Source organism: Dipodomys merriami, unplaced genomic scaffold (genome assembly GCF_024711535.1).
Source record: "Dipodomys merriami isolate MVZ:Mamm:240054 unplaced genomic scaffold, mDipMer1.0.p SCAF_42, whole genome shotgun sequence".
NCBI lineage: Eukaryota > Metazoa > Chordata > Mammalia > Rodentia > Heteromyidae > Dipodomys > Dipodomys merriami.
The window spans coordinates 5,738,884-5,752,875 of record NW_027205826.1 but is presented as its reverse complement, the minus strand read 5'-3'; the positions used below and the strand labels follow the sequence as shown (position 1 = coordinate 5,752,875).

At 51.4% G+C, this 13,992-nt stretch overlaps 1 protein-coding gene across 4 annotated transcripts in view; it reads right to left on the bottom strand.

Moving 5' to 3' along the window:
- Window positions 1–363: 363 nt before the first annotated feature.
- Window positions 364–13,992, bottom strand: part of Axin2 (axin 2) — a 34,455-nt gene continuing 20,826 nt past the window's right edge. For all 4 annotated transcript variants that reach the window (XM_069993137.1, XM_069993136.1, XM_069993134.1 and 1 more), the window contains exons 4-11: window positions 12,625–12,727; window positions 10,238–10,378; window positions 9,599–10,095; window positions 9,158–9,352; window positions 8,625–8,855; window positions 7,970–8,065; window positions 5,660–5,827; window positions 364–1,874 (exon numbers count right to left, since the gene is read on the bottom strand). In XM_069993137.1, coding sequence (XP_069849238.1) covers window positions 1,748–1,874; window positions 5,660–5,827; window positions 7,970–8,065; window positions 8,625–8,855; window positions 9,158–9,352; window positions 9,599–10,095; window positions 10,238–10,378; window positions 12,625–12,727 — 1,558 coding nt within the window. In that variant the 3' untranslated portion in view covers window positions 364–1,747. The remainder of the gene's footprint in view (window positions 1,875–5,659; window positions 5,828–7,969; window positions 8,066–8,624; window positions 8,856–9,157; window positions 9,353–9,598; window positions 10,096–10,237; window positions 10,379–12,624; window positions 12,728–13,992) is intronic.

The window sequence follows — 13,992 nt, the reverse complement described above, 5'->3', positions numbered from 1 at the left end:
TGACCAGCTCCAGAGCCTTAAAGAAGGCCAGAAATAAAACCATCAGATGAGGTCAATCGTCAGTTTCCCAGCCTCAAATCCATTCTCAGAGGGCTGTCACCTAGGGAGGAAGAAGCAGTATACAGCAGATGTCATCTCTACAGCTGCTTTTCTTGATAAGAAAAGCCTCAGCCGCTAAGCAAGCGATTGGAGGAAAAATTTCACCAAAACCTCAGGGCTGGCCCAGAGCAGCTAGGGACTCAAGGCCAGTAACAACCTGTGATGGACTAAGGTAGAAAATCAAATCTCGATATCCACATACACATCGGTGTTTTGGTCCTGCTGCAGCCCCGGGGGACTCAAAAGAGGAGGCCAACATTTTGAAAAATATAAAATTTTAATAAAGGCTACATCTCTTAATTACAATAATTATTGTACCAAGTAATTTTCCTTAAATGAACTCTTTATAATGCATAATTTACAGTATAAGTAGGACAAATGCCATGACAAAAGTCATTGAGTACAAGACTTGTAATAAAAAGGCATAAAATATATTTATACATAAACCCCTTTCAAAAAACAAGGGAAAGCTTAACCCTCAATATAGGGCGACACACGGGACAGCTCCCCGTGCTGGTACAGGTACTGTACTGATTCAAAGTCAAGCACTAGAGATAGTGGATTAAAACTCTGCCGTACACTATATACAGACGTATAGTACAAGGAACAACGGTAAACAGAATGTACAGATTCACTTAACACAAAACCCAGACATCAAACTGAAAGGGTTGGGAGGAGAGGCGCTGCTAGGTCTCCCCGCGGGGTGGCTGGGTAGGGGGGAAGTGTCCTGACTAGCTGTGGTCCAAACACTCATTTAAAAAAATGAAATAAAAACAAGGAACTGTCACTTCACGAAATGCACAAGTCTGGACCACAAACCGGCTTCCAGCAGGTCTCCGCTAACTGGGCCTCAGGACTGGAGGGGAGAAGGGGAACGCTACAGAAGTGTAGACCCAGTCTCAGGGTGAAGGCTCCCCTTTCTTCAAGATGGATCACCCCATCCAACATGACCACCCCAAGGTGGTACTGACAGTGTCACGCAGACAGCCCGCAAGACCTTCATGAGAGTAGAGCAGCGTGGGGGGAGGGGAGGGAAATGCACCAATTTCTGCGTATTATCTATGGGAGGGCACCATTATTTAAAAAGTCTGTCATCACTTAAGAGAAATACAGTGCACAGCCTGTTCCTGTGTTAATGAAAAAAATAAATCATTATTAATGCACTCGTAATGCTCGGCTCCTAAGTTCAGACAGGACAACTTAAAAACATCCTCTCTCCCCCTTCTGTGTTTAAAGCAGCATATCCAAAAATTGGGGATGGGAGAAAGAATTGTTCAATAAATATCAGTAAAGATTCCCGTTTAGGTAAGCTATACACAGTTTCTCTTAGTTTATGGATTTCAGATCTCTAGGAAGTCATATATTATGTATGGCAGTCTCTCAAACACAGCATCTTCAATAAGCCAAGAGTGGTCATGTTTTTAATAAATAGTTCAGGCTTTTCTTATCTCAGTACCCAGCTCGTGAAGAGTGAAAAATCAACCCCACCCCCACCCTCCCCAAGGCCCCAGTGGCCAATGTTTCCCTAGACTGGATGTGTTGTTTTCTTCATTGGTTTTAATTTTCCTTCAAGATGTGTTGTGGCTGTTGTTCTAGGCTGAAGACAGGTTGCATGAGCTTCGGCGTCCCAGAGCCAGACCCCCAAGGCTCAATCAATCCTCTCCACCTTGCCCAGGATCCTGCCTTCGTACATGGGCAGCACGGTCTCGTCGTCCCAGATCTCCTCAAAAACCGCTCCACAGGCAAACTCGTCACTTGCTTTTTTGAAGTAATACCTTGAAGGAAAATGGAAAGCGCTTGTGAAAACACCATCATTTTACACTGTTTTAAAGAAAGCCCACCAACACGGACAGCCAGCCACAGAGCCGGGTCACGCGACTGAGCTTATCAGCAGGAAGGCCGAGGACAAATGACACATCCTTCCACCAATACAGAACCCCTAGAGCCGGACGCTGGGCCTGACACAGAGTGCTGCAGCCCTGGTTTATTCAAGGCAAGAAGAATGGGAAGGCAGATGCCTGGGGTTCATTTGCCGAGGCAGCTAGGGGATTATTCCACAAGACCCAAGACTCGGGTCAGTGTCATCCACCCTAACGGATAGTCTAAACAGAAGTCTGGAGCAGGCAAACTTGCACCTGCTTTGTCAGTGCAGAGTACACTCGTCCTTCCCACTTCTGGACCCAGGTAAGAATACCTCCTGCCGCTCCTGGGCCAGCCGAGGCTCAGTCTAGCACTGAGAGAGCACTGACCAATGCCGCACATCCACACCTCCTCTCCCACCCCCTCCTCCAGCTTCCAGCACTAAACACCTCCTCTTCTGCCTTTCTTTTTGTTTCATTTGTTGTTGTTGTTTTTAGGGGGGTGCCAGTCCTGGGGCTTGAACTCGGCCTGAGCTTTTGTAATACAGGCTAACGCTATATTACCTGAGCCACAGCTCTACTTCTGGCTTTTTGGGAGATAATTAACTGGAGATAAGTCTTATGGACTCTGCTGCCCAGGCTTCACACTGTGATCCTCAGATCTCAGCCTCCTGAGTAGCTAGGATGCCACATGGAAGCCACCTGTGCCCCACTCCTTCCCGGCCTTTGATCAACTGTTCCTCTCATCCCTTCCCAGTGTGTGCTCTTCTAAGGCTCACTGCACAGACCAATGGTCTCTCCCAGGAGACTCCCATTTGGCCAAATCCCCCTTCAGATCTGCGGAAGGAATTAAGCAAGGTCTCTTCCTACCCTGTCACTAGCTGGGGGAGACCTCAGGCAGATGACACTTGTTCCTGCAGGCTGTCACTTCTAGTCCATAAAGAAGCCACTCAAAGGGGCAAGGACACAGGTCCCCTGGGACCAAGGGAGCCTCAAACGTATTTAGTTGTATCTCAGGATTAGGACTGGCATTTTATTTCCCCCGCCCCCCACCCACCCACTTTAAAACAAAAAGTTAACCTCCCTCAGTTAAGAGTTCAACCTTCCCTCTTTAATGAAGGTGAGCTCCAATTGGACCAGACACCCCGGAGGGGTCTAGGACAGCTCTGTCCTCCATGTTCCCTGCTGGGCTGGGCTGAGCTGGGGCAAGGAGTGGGGACTCCACATTCTTAGGGGAGCCTGAGAAGAAGAAACAAATAAAAGAGCCCCTATATTCAGGGCCCTAGAACCGTGGGGTGGGGATGTCATTTTTTCCAACGATGAGGCTCAGTGCCCCAGTGCCACACAGAGTGGCACCTCGACCCCGGCTTCCCCCTGGGGTCTACCAGGCTGAGCAAACATGCATCGACCTTTTACATAATCGCAACTGCTTCCAACCTGGGGGGGAGGGAAGGGGGCGGGGCGGGAAAGAGCACTGCCGCAGCCCCACCCCCCAGGACTTCAAACACACTGCCCTGCCTTCCTTTTCTCGGAGAATTGGGCTTCTCCACGGCAGCATGCTTTATGTGGCAAACGCTGCTTTCTTCTGCCATCTGGCACCCATAGCCTGGCACGTCGGCGGGAACTGTTTGCTTTCTGAACCCTTGCCATGTTGAGATTACTCAATCCAGCCAGGTCCTGGCTCTACAGCCCAACCTCGTTGGGCTTTTATTTTATTAGGATGGGCATGGGGTTGTGAATCGAGATGTTGGGGCTCAAGTCCTCCCCCGCTGGGGGATGGGGTGAGGCACCCCGAACCTCTATTCTCCCAGGAGGGTTACTGCCTCCAACTCAGAGCCCTGCAGAGATAAGACAGTTGGGAGGGCCTTCCCACAGCCTGATCCAATCAGGAAAGAATTTGAGAGTCGCCCATTTGTGCAGTCTTTGAGCATTAAAGGGGGGAGGGGTGGGGGCAGGGCTTCAAAGCCAGGCTTATTAAATGTGCCTTAGGGGGAAAAAAAAAATCAGAGCCAGATGTGGCCAGAGTGGCTGGCTGAGTGAGACATAGCCCTCACCAGCTCCGCGCGGCATTCTGCAGCTCTTCTATCCCGAAGGTCACCTGCAGTTCCCCTCACAGTCCAGCTGAGTCAAAGCCAAGATCAAAATGAATCCCCAGAGGGCCACACTGGTGTAATTAGTTTCACCTGTGTCTTTTCAAGATTAAAAGCAGCAGCAGCAGCTAGGCCTGTCCCCAGTCCCTTTGATAACTTTTCAGAATTGTCTCTTCCCAGGTATGAAAGGGAAGGATCCAGGCCGGGCTCCCCACCCCACTGGTCAGTCACCTGCAGGGGCTCGGCCCTCCCCCTGTGCCGGGCATCATGCCAGACAAGTTAACTAACTCTGCAACAGACAGGGTGGCAAAGCTCCAAGGAGCTGCAGGTGAGCTTGCCTGGGCCGGTCACGCCCCTCGGGGTGCCCCATCAAGCCTCCTGGCTCTGGAGTGGGCGCTGGCTCACATCCACTGGACACCAGCTGTGAGCCTGCCCAGGACCCAGGGCTCCACTGAGGGCTGCGCACCTTCCACAACTGAGGCCTTGCTCATCGTAGTGTTTCCCCAGGCTGGTGCTCGGTCCCTGAGGCCGGAGTGGAAGCAGAACCCAACATTAGGAGAGTTCTGGAAGACGGAGGTGGTCATCAGCTGCCCCTTCCTCAGGAAGAAAGGGTTCTGAGGCTGCCCTCCTCCTCCTCAGCTCCCAACACCTTCTCAGGGCCTGACAGTGTCAGTGTGGGCTTCCTCAAGGATGCCTCAAGGACAGAGCCGATGAGGAAAGGAACCTGGGGTTCTGTTCACCACCCAAGGTCACAGCAAGAAGACAGTGAGCCTGGAGCTGGGCAGGAAAGCGTGGCCAGCCCTACCATCCTGCCACCCAGGTCCAGCCTTGTCTTTGTTAGGGACAGAAGAGCATCTCTGAAGCACACGCTTCAGATATCGCAACAAACCCAGACAGGAAGTCCTTAGGCAGAAGGGCCCAGAAAAGAAAACATTGGTGACTCTTCCTAGCCATGGTCTCTGCTCCTCTCTAGGCTTCCAGGTCTCCCCTTGACCCAAGCCAGGAGGAGAGAGGTGCTTTGGGGTTCTCCCCCCAGCACCCTCAATTCAGGTAGAGCCTCTGCCATACAGCCAAGCCAGCAATCTGTTGCTCCTTTCTTCCTTGGTCTTGTTCACCTGGAGCAAGAGCCCTCACAGGACCCAAGGAGCTCAGCCTTCCATGGCAGCTGTTGAGCTGCTGCTGGGAAAGGCAAGGGGAGGGAGGGAGAGACAAGGAAGCCCACTGCCCTGCCCAGCAGCCCCTCCTAACCCTGTCCCATGTAGGCCTGCTCAGGCTCTGACTCTTGAGCAAACTAACTCTGAAAGAAAAGGGATCGAGCACCAGCACGTCACACCTGTAATCTCTAGCCTAGGAGGCTGAGATCTGAGTATCCCAGTTCAAAGCCAGCTGAGGCAGGAAAGTCTCTGAGACTCTTATCTCCAATGAACCAACAAAAGAAGCCAAAAATAGAGCTATATCTCAAGTGGTAGAGCATTAGCTTTGAATGAAAAAGCTCTGGGACAGAACCTAGACCCTAAAGTCAAATAAAAAAGAAAAAGAAAAAACAGATTCCCCAATCCTAGGGTCAAATTTTAAAAAGTAAAAAAAAAAAAAAAGCCACAAGGGTCTTACCTGTAATTTCCCTTTTTGCTGAGCTGCTCTTTAAAGTGGCCCAACGTCAAGCTCTGAGCCTTTAGCATCCTCCTGTATGGAATCTCTTCTCCACAGAAGAAGTAAGTGACAACCAATTCACTGGCCTGCAGCGCATGGACACCTGCCAATTTCTTTGGCTCTTTGTGACTGAAAACAAGACAAAAGGCAACCAAGTTCAACATCTTAAATGTAGACGTGCATTTAAAGAAAGCACACAGAGACCTGGGACAGAGTCTCCCAACACTGAGGCTGCAGCTGGGGATTGGAGGAGGTCTGGGGTGGGCAGGGCCTCACGTGACAGAGGCGGCCACTGGGGACCCATTGTCCAATCCCACACGGGGTGCAGAGTGTGCAGGAAGAGACGCTTTCCTTTCAGCTATACAGACTGGCCCTCTGTGCCATCAAATGGGACACAGCAGCATCCTTCAGGATAGCATACGTGGGCTGCTCCCTAAGGACAATGAAGAGCCACAGGGGACAGCAAGAGCTCAGCCCAGCCAGGGGGAGTTGCAGAAGCAGAACAAGAACCTTCAGAGATGCCAAGAACTCAGGGGGGAAAAAAAGTCAGAACAAATGTAACCAAAGGAGGATGGTCCCCAGACATTTCCATCATCCCATTTATTCTGAGCTCTGTTACAGAGTGGACTTATTTTTTTAAAAAAGCTGTTGGTGCAAACATCTGGCAGACTGAAGGTCACCCAATTCAAACAGGGCACTGGTGGTCAGCCCTGTAATACTACACAGGAGGCTGGGGGAAAAAAAAAGAGAACTGGGTTCAAAGCCAGTCTAGGCAGGAATGTCTACAGGACTCTTATCTCCAACTAACCAGCCAAAAGCCAGAGATAAAGTTGTGGTTTAAATGGTAGAGCACAGGCCTTGAGTGAAGAAGCCAAGGGATAGCACTTAGGTCCTAGGTTCAAGCTCTAGATCTTGCACAAAATTAATAAAAATAAAACAAAAGATGGATCTAGGAAGGGAGCTTATCCAGGACTTCAAACATTGCTCCCTTCTTAGAATGAAGAGGCCAAGACAGAAAAGTTTCTTTGGACCATTTTAGATCCCTTTGCAGACTTTCTTTTTAAAATGCATCCTCTACTTAAACTGTGCCAGGAGGTTTCTTGTCCCCTTGAGAATGTAAATTTAAAATTAAAGAAAAAATGATGATCTATCTTGGAGAAAGACACCGTTTTCACCAAGCAAAACACGAAGATGGTCGTGTTCACATCCATCACAGTGGAGCACTATCTTCCCATTTACTAGCAACACAAAGATGTTTCCAGATCTGCTTAACTTCAGGCTGAATGAGGGCAACTTTCCCACCAGGATTCAAAATTCCTTTCAGCCTTCTGCTACTGGCTTCATGTCTTGAATTTTGAATGAGCCCCAGAAATCTTAGGTTTTGATGTAATGTTTCTCAGGCTGTGTTTCCCACAATCCTCAGCATTGGCAACACCTGCATTTACTGTTGCTTAACACCACCAGTAAATCCAAGGTCATCTCATGTACTAAAGTCTCACACACTCCAATAGTAAGCACTGGCAGCTCATGCCTATTATCCTAGCTACTCAGGAGGCTGAGATCTGAAAATCATGGTTTGAAGCCAACCTGAGCAATTAAGTCCATAAGACTTTTTTTTTTTTTTTTTTTGGTCCAGTCGTGGGGCCTGAACTCTGGCCTGGGCGCTGTCCCTCAGCTCTTCAGCTCAAGGCTAGTGTTCTACCACAGCGCCACTTCCGGCTTTTTTCTTTTTGCTTATGTGGTGCTGAGGAATCGAACCCAGGGCCTCATGCATGCAAGGCAAGCGCTCTACCACTGAGCCACCTTCCCAGCCCCAAGTCCATAAGACTCTTATCTCCAGTTAACCACCCAAAAGCTAGAAGTGGAGCTGTGTCTCAGGTGGTTAGAGTACCATCCTTGAGCAAAAAAAACAAATAAGAGTGCAATTCCCTAAAGTTTAAGACCCAGTTAAATACAAAAACAAAGCCAAGTGCTGGTGGCTCATGCCTGTACTCCTAGTTACTCAGAAGGCTGGGTTTCTGAGGACTGCAGTTCAGAGCCAGCCTGGGCAGGAAAGGACGTGAGACTCTTATCTCCAATTAACTACCTGAGAACTAGAAGTGGAGCTGTGGCTCAAAGTGGTAGAGCACTAGCCTACCACTCAAGGACAGCACGCGGGCCCTGAGTTCAAGGGCCGTGACCAACAAAAAACAAAAGAACAACTCCAGATCCTAAATGGCCTGAAATGGAAAGCACTAGGCACATCTCTGTCATGCCCGATAGGACACTCACTCTTCTGGAGCCAGGCTTGGGCTGGAGAAGGACGGGGCTCCCGCCTGACCCGTGGCTGAGTGGTTCCTGTCCCTCTGCTGACTGGCCACACAGCACCTGAGGACACAAGCGAGGAGGAGTGATTAAGAAGTGTACCGCTGGCCCCCGGATACCTGGGGAATAGACAGGCAACTACTCTCCTGAAGAGACCCGGACCTGACTTCCAGCCCAACCAAGGCCTTGTGTTCACAGATGACTGGGAAGTCCTGCTGGACCCCTGGCAGCCCAGGACAGGACATGCCCAGTCCCGCAAAGGGCTCGAGATGTTTAATTCTCCACCAGTCATGACTTTCCTTGCTCAGCTGACCACATTTAAATGATCCAGCCATTCTCAAGAAACAGGATTCGTAAGGAATTATGGAAACCATCCTCTTCTTTCTAGGCATGAACCTGCCTAAGAGATTATGATTGAGCTCTGGCCACACAGATAGAACTAATGGGGAACACAACTTCTAGAGGCTGCAGCGTGGACTCGAACTCAGCCAGAAGTCGTCCCTCCTTCCCAGGAGGATCCGAAACCCAGGGAGAGGAGAAGGACTCTTCCCCAAAGCAGCAGGCTCTATCTCCACCTCTAAACCCACACCCGGGCCTTGGCCTCTGCCCCCCTTCCACTCACCGCTGCTTTGGGGGCTTCGACACCTCCGCCAGCCTGCGGCAGGCCTCCTCCAGCTGTGCCAGCGTGTTGGGTGGAGTGAGGGGAGGCATGGCAGGGTCCTGGGTAAACGGGTGGGTGCGGGGCGCTGTGCGGGGGTGCCCGCTGCTCCCCCACAGGTGGTGCCGGCCGACTCGCTCTCCTGGGGACACCCGGGCCGACTCCAAGGGGTAGGCCTTTTTAGCGCTCTGGATACTGAAGGAGGGAGGAGGAGAGAGAGAGAGAAAGCAAAGGGAGGGAAGAAAGTGGGTTAGAAAAACTGGAAAATGTGACTTCAACAGCAACTTGTCTCTTCTGCTCAGAGAGAGAAAGGAGAAAATAACTCTACCGTAACACGCACAGGGGTCACTGCCAACACATGACATTTTTGTGGTCTGCTCTATCCAGTGTCTCATATTAAGATGGCAAGAGTAAACAGTCCCATTTTGTTTGGGGGCCAAGTGCAGAAATAGCCACCCCACCAGGAGTCTGTCCCCAGGCCCCGAGGCGGTGTTTACCTGTGAGGCTTGGGCTTGCTCTGCCGCTCGCTTTCCAGCATCCATTGCCAGACGTCCTGCGACCGGTCTCCTTCCTCGGCGGGGAGCTGCAGACTTCCGGCTCCCCCGGGGGGCCCTCCTTCCCTGACTGGCAGTGCCAGGCCCGGCTCCGTGCTTTTCCCATTTCGTCTGGGCAAAGTGCTGCTTCTGGTTGCACTGTGGGGGAGACCAAGGACCAGGCCCAACTGAGACACCCCATGAAGCCTCCAGGACCCCTCGGATCAAATAACCCCACGAGGGGGAGCATGCTGAAGGACCCAGACACCTGCCACTATGGCCTCTAATTCCCCACGCCACCCCACCCCTGCCCAATGCTCCTGACCTTTTAAGGCCAGGCTGGAAGAAACGCCTCCTCCCAGGTCACCTTCCCAGCCCAGGTCACCGTGCCTCTTTACCACTCACCCAAACTGCTCCCCGGGCACGGGCTCCGGAGCCTTGGGGTGGCTCTTGCATTTCGAGTAGCAGTAATACTCCGAGCCCCCCGGGCAGAAGCAGCGCACCCTCTGTGTGGCTTCCGCCTCCATCTCCTCCTTGGTCTTGGGCCCCGAATGGTGGTGGATGTAGTGGTGGTGGACGTGCTTTGTCGTCTGCTTGGTCACGAAGCCTTTGCCCCCCAGGAGCTGGCAGGTGGCGGCAGGCGGCAGCTTGGCCCCGGGTGAGAGAAGGTGCGGTGGCTGGTGGTGGTGGTGGTGGTGGTCCGGAGAGCGGGAGCGGGGGCTATAGCGGCCCACCCCCGGGGACTGGCAGCCAGGGGTCTTGAGGACTCTGGACAGGTGGTCATCCAGGATCGTCTGTGGATCCTCCTCGTAGCTGCCAGAGGGCAGGAGGGACAGGGGGTGCTGGGTGGGCACCCCATCCCGCGAGCTCAACGTCTGCTCAGACCCCTCCTTCTCTTCATCCTGAAAGTGGAAACAGCAGTGAGTTAAGGGACGTGACCCAGGGAGCTAGAGGAGGGTGGGGTGGAGGGGAGAACCCCAAGACCCAGGGCTTGCAGGCACAGGCTCAGTAAGAGGCCCGGGGGGGGGGGGGGGGGCACGCTACCTCTCGGATCTGCTGTAGCCGCTCCTCCAGGCTATGGCGGCTCTCCAGCTCCAGCTTCAGCTTCTCCAACCTGGAGATGAGGTCGGCCGCGAAGGTGGCGGGTTCCACGGGGGTCATCTCCTTGGGCAGACGGTGCGTTCTCTAGGGACACGGGAGGAGAGGGACAAGGCCCAGTCAGCAGGCCGGGCGGACACTGGCCACGGCGGCCTGGCAGGAGCTCTCTAGGCCCAGCGTTGTGTGCTCGGTCTCCATGTTTAGGCGGAGAGCGGCTGGCGGCTGGTGAGGGGGCCCGGGCAGCTCCGGATTTTTATGCAGCGGCCCCATGGCCTCATGGAGAGCCATGGTCGCCACCAGCATTTGCCTTGGGCGGGAGCAGTTGGTCGCACTCCGAGAGGCCCTGCTTGTTCTCTCTGTAGTACAACCAGCCCATCAGTAGCTACTCTGAAGTAGAAAATCTTCAAAGACTGTTGTCAAACATCAAAAAAAAAAAAAAAAAAAAGCCAGCCCTCTGAGATGGGGAGGGGGGAGAGAGCAACCAACTCAAGGAATCAAAAGTAGAGTCTAAACAGAAAGGGAGTTGGAAATTAAAAAAAATAAGATTGGAAAGGAGGCAGGGGGGAGGAAAAAGGGAAAGGAGGGAAGAAAAAAAAAAAGTCAAGCGGCCCCAGATCAGAGAAGAAGTGGTAATTTATTTCCTGGCCGCACACTGCGCACCTTTGAGGTGGTGTTGTCTCAGCCCTGTCCTCCATCTCCCCCGTTCTCCTCCTCCCTCCTCCCGTCTCTTTGTACGGAAAATGAAGAAAGCTGCTGCCGGCTAGTAGCAGAACACTGCTGAGCTTGGCTGCCTGAAGCCGAGCTATCAAGGGAAAAGGGAACATCTCCAAATCAAGTGAAGAATATAAAAAAGCACCGAGAATGCCTGCCAAAAGCAGCAGACAGAGAGAACTCCCGCCGCCCAGCTTTCTGTCCTTTTTCTGTCATCTCGCTCCCCCCACCTCTCCACTTGTGTCCTCCCCCCTCCCCCCCACCTCCTCCTCCTTCCTCATCTCCCTCTTGCTTTTGCCCTTTTCTCTGGGATGGGGAGGAGCAGAAGGCCAACTTGCAAAGGCCAGCATCATCCACCAGACACAGGGCCGGCCTCTCTGCAGACACCTGAGAGGGGACAGAGAGGCCCATTTCACCACCACCCCCAACTCTGTGTGGCCCCAGCCCCCATCAAAGCACTGTGGATGGAGAAGGTCCATTTGCATGAAACCCCCTGCCCCCCAGGAGAAAATCATCTCATTCACAAGCTTGGGCAATAGGATTGTTCTTTTTTAATACACATAGCCACTCACCCCCTAGTACAAAAAAAAACTGTCTTATGTTGCTTTATGAAAGTGGGGGAGGGGGGAGATACTCTGATTTTAAGACAGCCTTAAGGCTATTGTCATGATGAGCTTTCAGAGAAGAGCCCCGATCTGCACTAACGCAGTATGACATTAGCGATAGTGATTCAGGATGTTAATTTTCTGAACACAACATACACAGACAGACCAACCAGGTTCTCTGAAACTAGCAGGAAGGACTCGGTGTGAGCTGGACACTGGCTTCTCTTCTCTGAGGAAGCACGGCCTTGGCCCTGCTACTGTGAGACGCTCAGTCCCAACACTGGCAATGGTGATGGGGGAGCTCTCTTTTGGGGACAGGCTGCTTTCAGGAACGTGCAAATAAAAGCCCTTCACACAGCAGCTCTTCCAAGCATTTCATTCACTCAGCATTTGTTAGGCCCCAGACTCACTAGAAAGTCCTGAGCCAAGTTCTGGGGTCTGAAAAGGACTGAACAGCTTACAGAAGTTAGGAGAAATGACGATGTATTTAGGTAGGATGGATGCGTGAAGGGACTGAGCTATATGGTCAACAAGAAAAGCCCCAAGAGCCTGATTTCCTCTCTAAAAGAATTCTTCCAGCCTTACCCATTCCCTCAAGCTAGCGATCACAGTGCACCTACTGTGGGTCAGTGTTCTTAGTAGGTTCACAAGAAACTAACACAATGAACGCCCTCCCCTCAGGGGGCTTCCATTCCAGTGGGAAGGCTGTGAGTCCTTCACTGATCACCTCCTAGCAGTACCTGATCGCTGAAAAGGAACTGTGTGGGTTTCTTTCTCAGAGAACTTTGTCCTTCAATTAGGGAAATGTAAAGCTTTTTTTTTAAAGGGAGGGTCACCTTCAACCTCATAACAACATACCCAACATCACACCCCCAAAGCACTGCACAAAGCCCTCATTCAGTTCTTTCTTTCTCTCTCCTCCCCCAGTGTCCTGACTGCCTTCCTCCCCACCCTCCCTCCCACACCTCCCCTCCCTTTTCTGCCCAATAGAGAGCGGCCTCTCCAGTCTATACTCACCGGGAAATGAGGTAGAGACACTTGGCCATTGGCCTTCACACTGCGATGCATTTCTCTCTGCAGCTGTTTCTTACTCCCCACACGGTAAGGAGGGATCCCATCTCTAAGGGCAAGAAAAACAAAACCCACAGGCTCACCAGGATGCTTCTAGCAGGTGGCTGCTGCACAGAGCCCTGCTGAGATCCCACCAATGCACAAGACCACACAGTTCCACGAGAGGGAACAGAACTGCACGGCTCCAGACGCAACGGCTGTCACCAAGGTCCAACTGGCAAACCAACTTCAAATCCTGACTGCTCATCATCTCTGGAGACCTGGCTCCCTCTCACACAGGGGGCATCGACTTCAACAGCTTAATAAGCTCATCTCTTAGACAACTGTTCTACTTAGAACCAGGTTACATTCCAACCAACCCTCCATTTTCAAGTGTGTCAAGCAGAAGATTCTCCCGCTCCCTCTGGTCCTCCCAACATCCGACTATCATTGTCACATTTGTACAGACAGTGCCAAGCAAAAGGTAATAGAGATTGGTCAGGAACTTACCCCAGCGGCTAACCCAAGCTCTAGTCAGCCTCTCAATTGTTTCCAAGTTTCTTCTTTTACTCAGTCTTATAAATCACCTGATCATGACTTTCCTTTGCTCCAAAGCTCATCAACCCCAACCAAGGGTTGGTGACCCTTGGTTGGTAACCCTCAGCCAGGTGACCAATGTGGACTTAGGAGGAAAGCACTCACTGTGTGTCACTCTGCACATCATTAACATATATGAATACCTACTGTGTGCCTCATTCTAGGCACTAGATAAGAGAGTAGACAAAGATTCCACACACACACACACACACACACACACACACAAAATCTATTGTTTTTAAGAAATTAATGTTTTAAAGAGGGGACATGGGCAATGAGCATAAATGAAGAAGCAAAAGAGATGCCAGGAGATGGAAATAACTGTAATAAAACACACAGCAAGAAAGGGAGGGAGGGAGGGAGAAGTGAGGGAGTATCAAGGAAGTCTTCAAAAGGCGACCTTTGGGCAAAGACCCAAAGGAAGTAAAGGTCCATTCCTGTTCCGTTATTCTATTTAAAAACAAAACCAGCAGATGTGTGTGTGTGTGCATGAACACACACACACACACACACACACACACACACTTAAACTCAGGGCCTGGATGCTGTCCTTAGCTTTTTCTTGCAAAAGTGGCACGCTATCATCTGAGCTCTAGCTCCACTTCTAAATTTTGGTGGCTAATTGGAGATAAGAGTTTCATGGACTTTTCCACCTAAGGCTTGCTCCAAACTGTGATCCTCAGATCTCAGCCTCCTGAGTAGCTAGGATTACAGGTATGGACTACTGGCGATCAGCTG